General features: G+C 39.7%; 1 protein-coding gene across 3 annotated transcripts; it reads left to right on the forward strand.

Annotated features, from left to right (window-relative positions):
- Window positions 1–1564: 1564 nt before the first annotated feature.
- On the forward strand, window positions 1565–8026 carry LOC140931374 (cyclic AMP-responsive element-binding protein-like). 3 transcript variants are annotated; one of them, XM_073381178.1, is made up of 6 exons: window positions 1565–1996; window positions 2168–2569; window positions 4109–4373; window positions 4692–4742; window positions 5914–6089; window positions 7064–8026. In XM_073381178.1, the coding sequence occupies exons 2-6, from the start codon at window positions 2253–2255 to the stop codon at window positions 7206–7208; spliced, it is 954 nt and encodes a 317-aa protein (XP_073237279.1). In that variant the 5' UTR covers window positions 1565–1996; window positions 2168–2252; the 3' UTR covers window positions 7209–8026. The 3 variants fall into 3 exon arrangements, with proteins under 3 accessions (XP_073237279.1, XP_073237281.1, XP_073237280.1); XM_073381180.1 differs by having other exon boundaries at window positions 5917–6089; XM_073381179.1 differs by lacking the exon at window positions 1565–1996 and having other exon boundaries at window positions 2014–2569.
- The last annotated feature ends 8291 nt before the right edge of the window (window positions 8027–16317 follow it).

Consider the following 16317-nt stretch of genomic DNA (forward strand, 5'->3'; position numbering starts at 1 on the left):
TAATCCCGGGTAAAACTTAACCATCTTTTTAGGAACCAGACCCAGGAGTAGCCGGTTCTCAGACCCTCTTTCTCCTTAGAGATCGTCGAATGCGCGTATGGAAATGAAAACCGCGGAGGATTTATTGACCGCAAGAGCTCTCCGCGCTCGGTCGCGCGCCAGTATCGAATTGTCGAAAAAAAGGAAAAAACGTCTATGGACAGGCTACACAGGGAGCCGAGTTCTTTGTCATTTTCTTAGCTATCCACCTCTGCTGTGTCTATTTATGCGACTCAGTTCGCTGTGAAATTGTTAAAGAAATTTCCAGAATTATCCTTATGGTAATAATGCATTTACTGCTGACGGACAACAACGACTTAGCCGGCACTTAACGCATGCGCACAGCCCGGACAGTGGCATCCATGAAGCCATGGACAGCTATTTCGCCTTCGTTTGGGTTCGTGGAAATCCGAAATAAACCATCATCATCATCATCATCATCATCATCATCATCATCATCATCATCATCATCATCATCATCATCATCATCATCATCATCATCATCATCATCAACATTATGTTTAGTTTTGCATGGAAATTTGATGCGAGTAAAAATTTAAAATGAATAGGCCAATAACTGATATACGCCCAGTTACTGTACATTTTCGTCCCCAGAGCCACTCGGCTTAATTTGTGACCAAGAAACGACGGGCTCTGGGGACCAGAATGATTACTGTGTCGGTTACTGTATTGTTTAGTTTATTCCTATTGGCCTATTCATTTTAAGTTTTACTCGTATCAAGTTTCCAACTGTACCGCTTTTTAACTATATTTATATATTTGTAGCTACTTTCCGTTTCTTCAATAAATCCCTCTAAGAAGAACGCCTTAACCGTTCGAAATGCCAGGAATACTCAAGTCGCTTTGTTCTAAGCCTGGGTTACCTGTGAGTTGGCACAAAACAGCAGCTTCTCTTTGGGGATTCTTTCCTCCAGCTGTGGAAGATTCGATACGCGTTCATTACTGCAAGCGTTTATTTTCGTTTTGAATTAAAACATAGCTAGGAGTGATTTCTAAACAATTTAAAATTTGACCGCGACCCCAGGGCATGGAGGGTTATCGAAAAAGTCCTGGGGACGAGGTTGTTTGAATTTCTTATGTAAACGGCAAGAGCCCCGCCCTGTTTGGGCTCTATGTGTGGTGTTTGTGCATGTCTTGCAAAGTTAGTTCTTACGTAGTAGGAGCAACTTTGATTCACTTTAATAAATTTTTGTACCTTTTTTGTATCGAGAATAGAGAACCCGTTATTCCATATATCTCCCGAACGAACTTGCGAGTTTTTCCTGTAAGTTTTGTTACTTGGGTACAATAATAAAAAACATCTTTCTTCCTTTAGTTTATCATTTACTGCAACGATAATAGGCTCCCATCTATGAGAAAAAACCGTACGTGCATGGAGAAATGGCTGGAAGAGACTCGACAGGAAGTAAATCAGTTCTTACGTGATGTACCTTTTTTACTCATCTCATAAATTTCCGCTTGTTCCTGTCACTTTTAGAATAGAAATTTTTAAACAAATCCATTGATCAGATTAAGACTCGGTTTGTTGGGAAAACTAGAACGACATCAGGAATTTTTAGGGGGACTAAACCCTAAACTTTGATCAAGAGCGGAAACTCGCGAGGAAACACTACGCAGGCCTTTCTATTTCACGAATTGTTGATGTTTTATTCAAATTTTGCTTCCGTGAATAATATTACTTCCTGTTCGAGTCATGACGTTGCAGATTTTGCAGGGGCCCTGTCCACCCCCAAACCAATCAATTGCCTTATTTGGCAGTGAGTGGCAAGGCTCTGACGTAACCATGATGTAATAGGATGCAGCAGGGGCGGTCCACCCCGCATTTGGGGAGGGTGACGCGACAGTGACGCGGCTGCCGTTCGCGAAAAAGAAGAAGAAACACAACGACACGCTGGCTGCGTAAAGAAATCAGGGTGACGTAGAAGTGACGTAGCAAGTAAGTTTCATTTTCTCTTTCTTGTAGATTCCAAAGAGTCAACTACAGAGAGCATAATAATTCTTGCTACTCTTTGCTAATTTCCCGGGTGAAATATTCGATCGACTGTTTGCGTTGTCGGATTTGCTCGAGCGATCGCGATGCGGACCTCATCGGTTTCTCTTCTTCTAGTTCTTTGTAGAGACCACGAAACAGAAAGCTTTCTCTCGCCTCGACTTTACTTATCATATAACCCCAGAAGGGTGTCGAGACAAACATGGAGCAAATCGAAGAACAGACCAGTGTAGCCGAGATGGAAAACGGCAGCACTGTAACTGTTCAGCAAGGGCAGTCTCTTCCACAAAGCTCGGCGCAAACTTCGATGCCTCCGCCGATGCAAACGCCATCTGTGATTCAGACCAACCAACAATCCGTAATACAGACTGCTCAGTCAATTCACTCGGCGTCTATTCAAGGTCAGCAAATAGGTTTGGCGCAAGCAGTTCAAGGAGTCACCGATCCCGATGATTCTGGTGTGTTGGATGAAGAAAGCAAAAAGCGAAGGGACATCTTGTCGAGGAGGCCTTCATACAGGTACACTTGAGCTAATGAAGAAGAACTTAGATCAATACGTGATGTCCTTGTGAGCCTCCTATCCAAATGGGGTCTTTGTAGGAGTGTATGATGTGATATTTATATTTTTACGCGGTCCATTAGAAACAAAGAATGGCTATGATGTACTTTTTCTTCCACTTGTGAGAGTTGAATCAAATTTACGTAGAAGCTGACGCACGATATTACGCGAAGCTTCCTCAATTCGGCACGGAATGTCGCCATCCGTAGTTCCGTTACGATAGAATACGTTACAGTTGATGATTGAAGGTAAAGTAAGGACTCTTGTCTATTCCAATTTCTGATCGACACAGAATTGGCCGTGAAAGAAATCATTGTGATCAAAGTGATCGTAGTTCCAGGTCAGTAGAGAGAAAATCGTTAGCCTCTCTAGAAGCTTACGGTATATAATTCTTGTCTGGAAAACTGAGTGCTGTTTGTATCTTTAGTGAACTCTTGACTTTTTGGGTATTAATGTAACGTAATAGATGACGTCCATGAATTTACAATAATTGTATTTTTCTATGTTAGTTTAGCAATTCACAGTGGTTATTCTCTGTTGAATTTGAGATTCATTGTATTCGATTTACGACTGTTTCGAGGACATAAATATACTTTAAGGAACTGTCGTAGTGTCGAAGATGTTGATAATGTATGAAAATAATCAACGTATTGTAGGGATTGGTAAAGTAGAAGGGCAAGAGAGGTTCCGGCATACAATAACGTCATGAGTGAATAGTATGATAAGGGCATTCAGGTTAATATCAGAATCTTGAGCGTGCTATTTTAGTCTATCAGTGTGTTTTTTATGTTAAACATAAGCATCGAAAAGCATCGATGTCCATGCTGCAGACTCTTTGGAAGAATATGCATGGCTTTAGCGGTGGAAATAAAATGCAGGGAATAATAATTACAGCTGTATGTTATTACGGTCTACACCCTGCACCTACCCTGTGCAGATATGTTCTAGATTTATTTGCTATAAATAAGCAATAATTGCATGATGAAAATTATGTCATGGATAAAAATATTGATTTTGAATAAAAATATTGATAAATTGATTTTTCTGAACATTTATCTTGCAGTGTGATTGGTTGAAAGGTTTTTTTATTGGGACTACTGACTGTTTATAAAGTTGTATCTGAACTTAATCATGTGATTCAGAAGAAAAGTTCTGTTTATGCTAAAACACAAACCAGTACCAAACTGATAAAGTCTTATATCAACCTAGTTACACAAATGTAAAGTTCTGTTTTTACTATGAGAATACGACTTAAGTGCTGTCCAATAATATGACTTTTGACTAGTGTAAGAGTCTGCTAGGCTAGTGTAGTTTCATCATCACCTGCTATTCTGTAGCCAAACCAATTTTTTGACCTTTTTAAAAAGAATTAACAAAATCTAAGCAAAGTTTTAATCCAACTTCTAGCACTGAACTAGTCAACTGCTTGGCAAGGACACAATAGAGCTCTAAAAGCCGCAATTGTTGATTTTTTAGTAAAACCTGTTATTTTATTTTAGGAAAATATTCAACGACTTGTCTGGTTCAGAAAGCCCAACCAAAGTAGAAACCATCTCTGAAGATATCCAAGGTCAGAGTGAAGGTACAGAAGGAGCTTCACCTATAGCTGTGATTACCACTAGTCCACTCAGCTACCAACAAGCACCGCAAACCGTCGCCATTCCAGGAACCATACAAATTGTCACTTCAGGTGAGGCACTTCAAGCAGTGCCCATGGCTCAGAATTCTTCTGGTGCTGTCGTTCAATATCAGCAACAGCAACAGGTAAAGATATTATCTTTTTGCATCAAATTTACATAAATTTAAAAGTATCAAAGTACTCACTTTCTGTCTTCTCATTGGCTAAGAACCTACAGTCATTTTTAGAAATCAGTGCAACCCACCATGCCTACAATTCATGATTTCCCAGTACAATGTCATACTGAGATGGTGTGTTTGTGATGATTTTTGTTGAAACAAGATTTGTTTTTACCTTTGATATCTGGAATAATCAAGGCCGACTGAAAAAGTTAAGTGTCACGGCCTCTTTTACTTGTAGTACTGGTCCTAAAATAATAATTTTTTTTTTTTTCACCTCTTTAGGACGGTCAACAATATATTTATACAACTAACCCCGGAGAGGTTCAAGTACAGGTAAAGTGAAGTTCTTTACTGAACACATTATTCTCCTTACTTATACAAGTCTCCTTTTTCTTTGTCAGTTCTCCTCGCAATTGTACAGCAATAATGACCTCACCAGTAATCTGTCACCAAAATAATATTAGATTTTGGCCACTTACCTCAAAATTCACTTTTGCCTCTCTGTGTGAAACTTTTTTATGTGTATGTCATTGAATGTTTAGAGCAAACATGCCTTATCATTGTCGTTGTCAAAGAAGGACTTCTGTTTAACTCTACGAGACCCTGTTAATACATCTGACGAGACGTAATTGCCATCAAATATGTCATTGAATGAATTATGTCATTATAAGGTTCATCTTTTTTAATTTTGCCTTGATCCTGGAAGGTAAAATCAGTTGTTTACCACTTTATTACCATGACAAGCAAAATGGAAGCAACTTGAATTGCTGAGTTGTTAAATTTGTCTGCTGCTGGCTGTAATAGGGACAGCGGAGCATATTTTGGATTGCTTGGGCTCAACAAGCGGCAAAGCAGTGTGCAAAGAAAATAGTGTCCGATAGCCTGGGGCTAGTGGATTTTGCTATTGGGCTAGTTAATTCTGTTTTAACTTGCCCAACGGGCAGAAGAACTGTGAAATCAATTCTGCTCGTCAAAAAGCTTATGGGGCTGGTTGAAATGACATCTGGGCTAGTGAATGCTAGCTTCAGCTTGCCCGAATGGCAAGCTGTAAAAATGATTTTCTTTGCACCCTGTAAAGTCACAGTTATGTATGGGTGTGGGGAAAATTTAAAATTTTTTCAACAGTGTAGAACTTCTGAAGTCAGGGGAAATTCATTTATTTCTATCAATCCTGAGAAAATTTTTTCAATTGTGTATCACCATTCTGTTAGTTTTTTTATGCAAAAATGTGATTTAAAACATGATTATTATAGAAACTTGTGTGTGCTTTTAACTCAAAGATTAGAAGTAGTTTTCTGATAATTGGAAAAAAATCCCAGCGAACTTACTGAAGGGGCTATAACCCCCCAGCCCCATAACTCCGGGGTCCCTGTGAAAGTGCTGCTAAATGCACCTTGAAATAAGCTGTTTTTCGTACATGAATAGTGAGTCACCTCTTGGTCTCTTTTCCACGTAAAAAATGTGTCAGTATGTAAGGAAAATTGAGCATAATATTTTTTCTTAGCAGGTTCAAGTAAGCAACACTGGTACGATGTATACAATACCAGCAGCACAACAACAGTACATTCGTGGACAAGTTCCACCTGGTATGGTTCTTAGTTCACCTGGCATTGCTGGAAATGGTCAACAAATAGCTGAGGATGCATCTCGAAAACGAGAAATGAGGTTACTGAAAAATAGGTATGACTCCCCTGAAGACTGTAATATAATTTAATATTAACATGTCTGACTGGTCCCCTAAGTACTGTAAATCCTCTATTAAGCCCTGGCGGGGGGAGGGGGGGGGGCTTATTTTTTTTGAAACACATTTGAGGGTGGTGGGGGGGGGGGGCTTTATCAGGGTTGTCAGAAAGTTCTGAAGTAGACGACTGAGTTGTCAAAGTAAGTCCCTAGCTGCCAGTCCAGTTACATTTTATTTAAAAAATGCCATCCGTAAAGAAAATGGCAGCCGGCTACTTTTGACAACCCTGTTTATAGAGGAGGGGGGCTTGTTTGGTAGAGGGTGGCTTATTCAATTTAGCAAAGGCAATGGCACGGTTACCGTAAAGACCTAGTGCAAGAAGTTGGAGGTCATGCAACCAAGGATCAAAAACAAATCCAAACTTCCAGCTGGGGAATAAACCACCCTGAGTCAGTCCACACAAAGTCTTACATTCGTTTTAACCTCATGTTCAGTACTTGCAAGTCTGTAAATGATAATTTCAATAAACATTTGTTTTCTCATGGAAGTCTGTACCAATAAGTTCAAATACCTTTTGGGGGACCCCCATTCTTGAAAAATTTCCCTCTAAAATTACAGAAAGGGGCCCATTTGACCTTCATTGACCAATTTCTAGAATAAACCCTGGGTGTGGCTTTTGTCCCTCTCTAGTCCTCTTGTTCTCACTGATTAGAAGGTAGAGAAACTTGAGGAGCAAGAACTGTAGAAAATGATTACTGTAAAGCCTTAATTTATCACAAGGTTTTGGCCAGAAGGGTGTCAAGGATTGCTCGCTTTATAGAAGAAAATCAAGGAAAAATGCACAAAGTTTACGTTTTTTCATCAACATTTTACTTCCATAGTCTTAATTGGGAAGAAGTACTCAGGGATGAGGTGATAGATTACCCTCAGGGTTGTAAGATACTCACACATGGTCTTTCTTTTTGACTTTCAGAGAGGCAGCCAAAGAATGCAGGAGAAAGAAAAAAGAATATGTGAAGTGTTTAGAAAACAGAGTTGCAGTCCTCGAGAACCAAAATAAAACTCTGATTGAAGAACTTAAGACACTGAAAGACCTGTATTGCCACAAGTCTGAGTAGAAACTAACTTATCTTACTTTGCCTATGACAATATCTGAGCAGTTTTCCAGTGGCTATCATATCAAAAGTACTTTCTTTTATTTCACTTCTTAACATTACTTTTTGATCCAATGATTTAGACATCATAGATCTGATTCATAAGGCAGGACTACATTTTTTTATTGTTTTATGTCTATTTATAGCCTCACTGGCCAAATTTTAGAGTAAAGATTCCTTTGGTAACAAGGCTATTGTCGCCATTAGAATGAACGTAAACAAAATATTATAATTTAGCAACCATTAATTTAATGATAAGGGTCAAGTAACTGGAACCTAGTCTGAAAGCTAATCTCTTATTTGAAAAAGTTTGGGAAAACCGTTGTAAATTAAGCTGTGACCTGATGTACATTTATTCATCAATTTTTGTGTTGCATTATTAGGTTTTGGTCACCATAGATTTTCTCAGAGCCAGTGGAAAATTGCTTTTAGTAAATCAACCTTCATAACTAAATCCAAAAGCGCCAAGACTCGAGACATTGTAAATAGGCTATCAGGCCCGCAAGTTTTATCCATTTGTAATAATGCTAAACATTCATGATTTTCTACCAAAAGTCTTTTATAACCATGTTGGTTTCACCTGAAACACCACTGAAGTTTGTTGTGTTTTATTGAGATTAATTATTGTTAACATAGGTGCAGAAGAATGCATGTCATGTCTTCCAGTGGTGAAAAATTACTAAATTATAGATTTAAAATAATCCACAAGTACATGTACTACTCTAAGTAGCTTGTAAAAAATAGTTGTATGGTAAAGTAAAACCATTTTTAAAGGTAATGAACTTTGCCTCCTTGTGTGACTTCGTTGCCAGCCCACCAAAGTTAACAACGTTTGACAAGTCCATACTGTTTAAGGAATAATCTAGTTTCCTGTTGTATTGTAGCCAGAGTTGTGCAGTTTAAAAGGAGTAGAGATGAAACGTTTCAATTCACATAACTGAAAACTTTTGATTTTGATTGGTTCTGCTTTATGTTAAAAAACCGTTCAGAACATTTGTAGAAAACGGGTCTAAAGTTTAAAAAAATCGTTATAGAGAACTGCTGGGCAAAGAATTAAATGGAAAAAGATCATCGCAGTTGTAGACACGGATCCTTCTCACGTCATCATCCATACTGGCACCAACAATCTTCCGTCGGAGTCTGCCGATTCATGTGTCGCCGATATCAAGAGCCTTGTATTGAAGGTGAAGAGCAAGTTTCCTAACTCAAGCATTGGTCTCTCGGGTATAGTCTACAGAGAAGATATCAACGTCGATGCTAAACGCATTGAAGTTAATGAGAGGGTCAAGCTCACAGCAGTAGATAATAACTTTACTTATATTGATAATTTCCTCTGTCAAATCGCTTGGAATATTTATTGATGAAAATCTACGGTGGCAAACACACATTGATAAATTATCTAAAAAGGTCGCTTCCGGAATTGGAGCAATAAAAAGAATTAGACCTTTTGTCCCTCCACCTACCCTTCACTATATATACAACTCACTAATTCAATCTCAATTCGATTATTGCAATCTTGTCTGGGGTAATTGTGGTAAAACATTATTTGACAGGCTACAGAAGCTTCAGAACCGTGCCGCTCGCGTTTTAACCTTCTCTAGCTATGATGCTGATGCTAACCGTTTGATTAGACAACTCGATTGGAAAGACTTGAACACTCAATTTCAAATACAGAAATCCATAATGGTATACAAGTCTTTAAATGGCCTTGTTCCTGAATATTTATCATCTAAGTTTGTTAAACGAAATGAAACGCGTTACTCCCTGAGGGACTCTGTTAACAAACTATTTGTCCCATTTCCGCGAACTAATTTCATGAAAAACAGCTTTACTTATAGCGGAGCAGTTCTCTGGAACAGCCTACCCTGTCATGTGAGAGAAGCCGAATCTCTTAGTCAATTTAAAAGATTAGTTAATGTTCATTTTTAATGTTATACACGGCATTCATGAAAAACAGGTTTTAGTTAGATTAGTTGTAGTTAGGTTTTGAATTTTGTTTAGGATAGTTAGGTTATCTTTAATTTTTAAATTCCTGATGGATTTTACCGTGTTTAAATAAAGATTGATTGATTGATTGAAAGACACAACTATGGCAGTTGCGAAAAGGAAGTCTGAAAAAAAATTCAGGCTTGTCACGGGAGTCGAACCCGAAAGGATTGTAAGGATGGCGATGAAAAAAGAATATGATTATTTTTTATTGGATCTGTGGGGTGAAGAATCATTTTAACCTTGACCATTCAACTTAATGACCAGCTCCCAGTTGGCTTGTTAACATCACGCTGCTAATTTGGAACCCATCACGCATCACGGAAAACCCTTTTGCCACCCAGTTGAAGACGATGCCCACTATTGGGAAGTATTTTTTCTCCCAGATGATGCCCATGTCAGGCTGAGACGGGTAGATCATACCTAAGGCTATTGAAATTGAAAAGGAAAGCTGGGGGTAATCATGCATTTTAAAGAGAGAACAGCGTTTCGGTATGGAGAAAAACGCTCAATAGTACTTTTTAGAAAAATTTTAAAAAGTTTTTTTTTTCCCCAAATTTCACAGTGTACACGTTAACCGGCACAAATGCGACGGACATTTTCGTTTATCTCGACCAAAAGCTGCTAGATATTCTCTAAAATTAACCCGCTTTATAGGGATACCGGCGGGAGCTCCGGACACCGGTTAATACGGGTAACGGACACTCTCTGTGTCCCGATTCACAAACCTTCAGATATCGTCAAGTCTATTTCCTATGTCACAATTATGTGCTTATTGCAGGCATTGAAACCCTGTTAAAAAAAAGCAGATTCATATGGGGTTTAAGCGCATGGAAACAAACAAACAAACTCGGAGTGACATGTTTGATTTTGATAAATGTGGTTAACCCTTGTACTGTAAACTAGTGAACAGTTCTTGAGAGGACCACTTGGACTTGTACCGTATTAACCGTTTAATAAAGTTTATATCTTAACTATTGGACGGTGTTTTAGTGTAAAGTATTGTGGGATAACGTAAAATTCCGAAAATAAGCCCCGGGGCTTATATTTTTCAAAGGCCCTTTTTGAGGAGCTTATTTTTGGAGGGGCTTATATTCGGAGAGGCTTATCTACGGAGGGAAATTTGCGTTTCAAAATCGATTAGGCTATACCGTTTTACTTTGTATTTGAGGGCAATTTTCCAAGTACAACCCCCGGGGGGCTTATATTTGGAGGGGCAATTTAACGGAGGGTTTTTTGCGTTACCGGTTCGGAGGGCTTATACATGGAGGGGCTTGTTTTTGGAATTTTACGGTATATTTTTTGCGAGCCCGTAGGGCGAGTCAAAATACAGTATATGTGCCTATTCTCGGAGACTTGTTGCATTTTTCACAATAACTTATCTCAGAAGGGCGGGAGCCCTTCCTAGCATGTAATTCCTTCCTTACGTTGACATGTCCTTCAGACTCGCTGGTTGAATGCCTAAGGTTTCTCCGTAATTTTGAAGTTTAGTGGCCTGTTTTTAGACAGGTAGTCCCTATTATATTCTCGGACGATCGTTTGTAGGTGATTAATCCTCTTCATCATGCTAATGTACGTCTCTTTGAAGAAAAACGAAGTAATATTTGAAGTGAACAATAACTTTTCCCGATTTAAAAAGAATGTTAAAGTCAGTTTTAGCGAGTCCGGCCTTCTTTGAGTATTCGTCGCAGATTTTGCGTGCTTAAGCACAGGCAGCCTAAGGTCACGTGACGCGTGACCTTTTTGCTGGACGAGTCGGTGTCGCGTTATAGGCGACCGTTGAAAATATGAGACTTTGTTTGAGAAATAAAATACTGAGATCTTCTAACGCTAAACAATGTTAAATCTAATATTTTAATTTTTCATTCAATGAAATATATAAAAAACACTTTCCTGCGATATCAGTCCACCGTGTTTCGGTGTCTGCTTGTCGTTTTACTGTTTTTTTGGCTTTATTGTATAACTGCTGTTACTCCCTTCATAAGACGAAGTCAAGGCTACAATGTAGTCACTTCGGATGCAAGGGCGGAAATGACACGTTTACTAGGCTCTTGCACTGTGAAGAATTGACCCCTTGCACCGGTCGTGTAAGTGCTAATTGTCATAATGCAAATTAGTTGATAAGCGCAACAGCGGTCACAGGCACTTGACGAAAGCCAGACGTGCCTTGAAGTCCGGCACAAATGGTCCAATTTGATGGGGAAATTATAAAGCTTTTATCGAGCCGATCTCTTAGAGAGGAAAACGAGGTTTCCCTCTTGGGTTGGAACTGAAAAAATTTGCAGCAGACTTGAATTTCGGCGAAAAAACGGCGTTTTTTGTTGCGACTTGTCCAGGACCCTGCCAGATCGAAGTGACCAGCCTTGACTTCGTCTTATGAAGGGAGTAACAGTGGTTAGCAATAGAGTCAGAGTAATGATTTCAAATGATTGTACGTGAAACATGCAACATTGATTATATATGACGCGGTGGAAGTGCCTTTTTAGTGCTCTTTGTTCAGCACTTTTTGCTCTGTAGACTGTCTGTGATTTCAGGGGTATTTTTTTGCGCGAGAGCGAGTTACCAAAAAGATAGAGCTCAAGAGATAAGGGTGTTACGAAAACTAAGACCTAAGACCTAAGACCTAAGACCCGTCTTAGTTTTGGAGATAACGAAACCTAAAACCCCCTGAAATCGAATCTGTCGAAATATGAAGTCAAATTGTGACCGAAATAGGTCTAATCTGTCAAATTATATATCTTCTGTCCGATTCCTTCCACTGAGTTTTAGGTCAAATTTAACGGTAAATTTAGGGGTCTTAGTTTTCGTAATTTCGAAAACAAAGACCCCTCTTAGTTTTCGTCATTACGAAAACTAAGACCCGCTACAAAACCAATCCGTAAAATATATATGAAGTCGAATTACGACCGTTCAAAGACTATAATCCGTAAAACAACCAAAAACTATCATCCGCGTGCTGACAATCCACCTCTTCTAACAATTTGCAGAAAAAAAGAGGAGTATAGCTGTAGGGCTATTTAGGGGCATGTATGGCTATGTATAGCTATGTACGGCTACGATGTGCTATGTATGTAGAGCTATATAGTGCTATATATGGTTGTGTATGGCTATGTGGGGCTATGTAGGGCCGTATAGAGCTCTGCATGGCTAGGTAAGGCTATGTAGGGTTATATATGGCCATATAGGGCCATGTAGGGCTATGTAGAATAGAACAGAATGGAATAGTTCTTCATTTAAACACAGTAAAAATTCAGTGTCACTCCTCCGTTATGTTCACCATGGAGATTGCAAGCAATGGTATGCTTCCCTTCCTGGGCATCCAACTCCTCGACAGATCTTCACATGTGTGCGATGATGTGGAGACTTCTATATGTCAAGCACACGGAGGCCAGTTTTTTCCCAGCTAAAGTACCCTGACAAACTCATCAACTCCACTACCTCACGCTTTACTGCTACAAAAGTCTCTGATCAACCTGTTTCATCACACGCGGCTGTTTGTAATTCATCTGACCCTTAGCCTGCGAAAACATCCGTTTCTCCTCGCTCTTCAACCATTTAAAAACCAGTCCTCAGCTGACATTGTTCGAGGTTAACTTCAGGCGATTTGAGTCACAAAATTCACACCACCGTGTCTCCAGCGCCTGGGGTGGGGGGGGGGGGGGGGGGGGAAGGGTACTGCCATATATGGGCTGTATAGGTATGTGCCGCTGTGAAGGGTATGGTTTTCAAGCAGTTTACTCTAGGATAGGGTATAAAAATCATAGCCTGTGAACAGGCTCTCTGTTTGAGGAAAAATATAGCTGATCAGGTGGTTGAAGATTTTATGTAGACTAGGGATTGTGGAATAAGGTTTTGTTTTGGCTAGACTGTGCTAGTGACCTCAGTAGTTTCTGAAAAACAGCTACTCTAGGATAGGGGGGAATTTGGGGAGTTTACTCTAGTATAGGGTAGCAAAATTCAGCTGAACTAGCTCTGGTATAGGTTGAGGGTTTCCTGGTCCCAGCAGCACATCCCCACGCAGAAATTCCTAAAGTCCCCCCCCCCCCCCCGCCCCCGCTGGGCTCCAGCGTTTGTCAGCCCAAAGATTGAACGCGATCTTGAAATGCGAGAAGCTAAGCCACCTCTTGCCAACCCCGGGGTTGCCAACCAGCAATGTCTTGGATACAAATTTGAATGTGACCTGTGCGATGCAGGTTATGTTGGTTACACATCTCGCCGCTTACACCAGCTAATTGAGGAACACAAAAGGGCAAGTTCATCCATCGGCCAGGACTTTCATGTCAGACGGATGTCCAGCCCGCCTCGTGTGGCTCATATGTCAGATTGGAAAATGACAACTCAAAGTTGGCAGGTGTTTGCCGAAAGTGGGGATTGGATATTACTTAATTGAATGTAATAAATGTAAAGGCCAGTACATCGGAGATGCTAAACGCAAACTTCATGATAGATTTGGAGAACACCGCCGATACATCTTAAAGCACCATCACAGCGATCCCACCCCTGTCTCCTTACATTTCAATCAAGCTGGACACTCAATCACTCAAACCGAAATATTCGGCAAATTTGTTAAAAATATATATTTTTAGCTTTATTGTTTTGTTTACTTTTTCAACATCTCGCCGTATGGATCAGTTTGCAAGCTGGCGTGGCATTGTAAACAACAAAGGTGTCGACCGGTAACACCTTCTTTTCTGCCACTCTTTACACATGTTCGGAACTGTTTCTGCATATTCAGGGTTGCTTCCTGTCCCGTGGGTGCAACCCCCGTTCGTTTCCTTGGCAGTATGCCCAGTAATTTGAGCTCGTGGTCTCCGACAATTGTAGCTGAAATCACCCATCCTCCCACAAACAAAGCAGGCCACAAATCGCTGCTCTCAGCTCGATCTGTGCCTCCTTAATTTGCTTGGTTTCGTTGGCCATTTCCTTCAGTATTTAAATCACTTCGGGGTCGCCAAATGTTACGTTGTCTTTAATTTCCTTTAACTTTATTTGCCGATCGAATAGAATCCGTACAGTAACTATTTACTTCTCTACACAACCCTGGGATTTTCCATATCCCATCAGCGTCTTGGGTGTCATGCAGCCCCAGACTTCTACGTCCTACAATAACTGCTGCTTTAACTTGAGCCTGCTGTGAATTTGCGCTCTTTCAATCTTATTCGCGAATTTTCCTACACATTTACTTTGTCTAATGTAGCCTAGGTCAAGTGGAGTTGAATTCGTAGGGACCATTTCCAATTTCAGAAAGAGAAATGAAATTTCGCCCTTGCTTGTTTATGGTATCGATGAAACGCGAACTTAGGAATTTTTACGACGTAGTTGTGCAAAAACGGCTAAGAAATGTAAAAAAAGTGTGATGCATGTGCAAAGTTATTGTTTCGTATTAAACCTATTTATAATAATAATAAACAACCCGACGTACAACTGCTTTTTTCGTCTTCAAACATGCTTCAACAATTTAGCTTCTATAGCGAGGGGCGACAACCCAGTTTTGTTTTTCTTTTCTTTTTCTTTCCCCCTATTTTTCCCTTTAAAATGTTACACTTTTTCTTCAAATTTCTAAGCCAGAGAAAATTGATTTAAGAAATTTGTTGAAAATAGATTCTTCAACGTCTCCATTTCTTCCCTTTTTTCTGAACAGTATCATACTTAAAGGGGCTACAGTAAAAACTCACGGGTAAGAATCTTGTTTTTGAAAACTTATTATGCACTAGTCAATTGACTCTCCCGACCCCTGGGAGAAGGCGGAAATTTGATATTTATGGAGTGTTAACCCATTCGCTCCTGGAGATTTTGCCGAAAAACGCGTTTTGAAGCTAGTCGAGTGGTTTGCTGATCACTGTCGTGCTATAAAGAGCTAAAACTTACCACAAACCAGTTTTCAGGTCGTACACTTCGCGGCCTTCTGATCCAGATGCAAAATATCAGCTTGCGAAGTTCGGCATGCGCAGAAAGCAAAATTTCGAGATTTTTCCTTTTCGCTTTCTCTCCTCCCCTCTTTTTTCGCTTTTCTTGCCTCATTGTTTTTTTGTAGGCTTCGTTTAGGTGGGAAGAGTTTTTAGGAACGTTTTTAGGAACTTAGGATTAGGTGAAAGGAAAGGTAGGTGAGCAATGAAACAAGATTTTCATGGAGATTTTCAGGTCAATGTCACATGGTTTTTTGCTTCTTTCTCCGGTGTCCTTGACTGAATTGTGCTCATTCTGGTATGGTTTGAAAGATCTCTTCACTCTGCACAAGTTAGCAGACAAAGTTGTCCTTGACCGTTAAAACTGATGACGTCACAAAGGGTAGAAAGGACGCGGATCCGCACGGGCGGTTACAGGCGGTTCAGGGGCGAATGGGTTAAATTTTGCCATTTTCCCCGGTCAGCAGGGGATTCATTTATTGTTAAAACCCCGGATATCATATCCTCACTGGTAAAGGTCCCAGTGTTTTTTGGCTGATTTTCTAATAAATACGAATTAGATTATGATCTCTTTTAAATAAATTATCAAGTACTGATTTTCGATTGAAATGGCCATCATTCGTACAATTTTCCTTCCATCGTCGAATGTTTACAAGAAAACTGCGATGTCTAAGTCCCGCTGCCTTGACTCAGAAGAATTAGCAATAAACCGCCAAAAACTTCGTATCTTTCACATAAATTTACAAATTGAATACTATTGTCAGAAGCTATGAGAGTACTTGTACCAAGGAAAGAGCCCAGGTACAACTCGTTTAGAAACAAAAGTCCCAAAAACACACACACCTTATATCTTCACCGGCACAATGGGCAAATTTGCATAATAAACAAAACCAAACTCAGAGGAAAATAATCTTTACTTTATTTCTATCAATGCTGAGAAACTTTTTATCACTATTCTGCTGGTTTCCTGAAAAATTAAACGTAAAATTGACAGTGAAAATTGTGTTTGCCTTTAGCAGAGAGATAAGAAATACTCTTATAGATAAAAAAACAAAAAAAAAAAAAATACCGCCGAAATTTTTGGTCGAGCTATATCCTACACAACACCATAGCTCTGCAGTCCATATTTACACATTATGTAACGCAACGTTTTGGCAATCTCAGCCTAAATGGATGGCACG

Source organism: Porites lutea, chromosome 3 (genome assembly GCF_958299795.1).
Source record: "Porites lutea chromosome 3, jaPorLute2.1, whole genome shotgun sequence".
NCBI classification, from domain to species: Eukaryota; Metazoa; Cnidaria; class Anthozoa; order Scleractinia; family Poritidae; genus Porites; species Porites lutea.

Excerpts from the sequence above, each read along its gene's own strand:
- LOC140931374 (XM_073381178.1), top strand. The coding sequence starts at position 2,253 with ATGGAGCAAATCGAAGAACAGACCAGTGTAGCCGAGATGGAAAACGGC. Across the intron at positions 4,743-5,913 it reads CCGGAGAGGTTCAAGTACAG|CAGGTTCAAGTAAGCAACAC; the intron begins GTAAAGTGAAGT and ends ATTTTTTCTTAG. Across the intron at positions 6,090-7,063 it reads ATGAGGTTACTGAAAAATAG|AGAGGCAGCCAAAGAATGCA; the intron begins GTATGACTCCCC and ends TTTGACTTTCAG.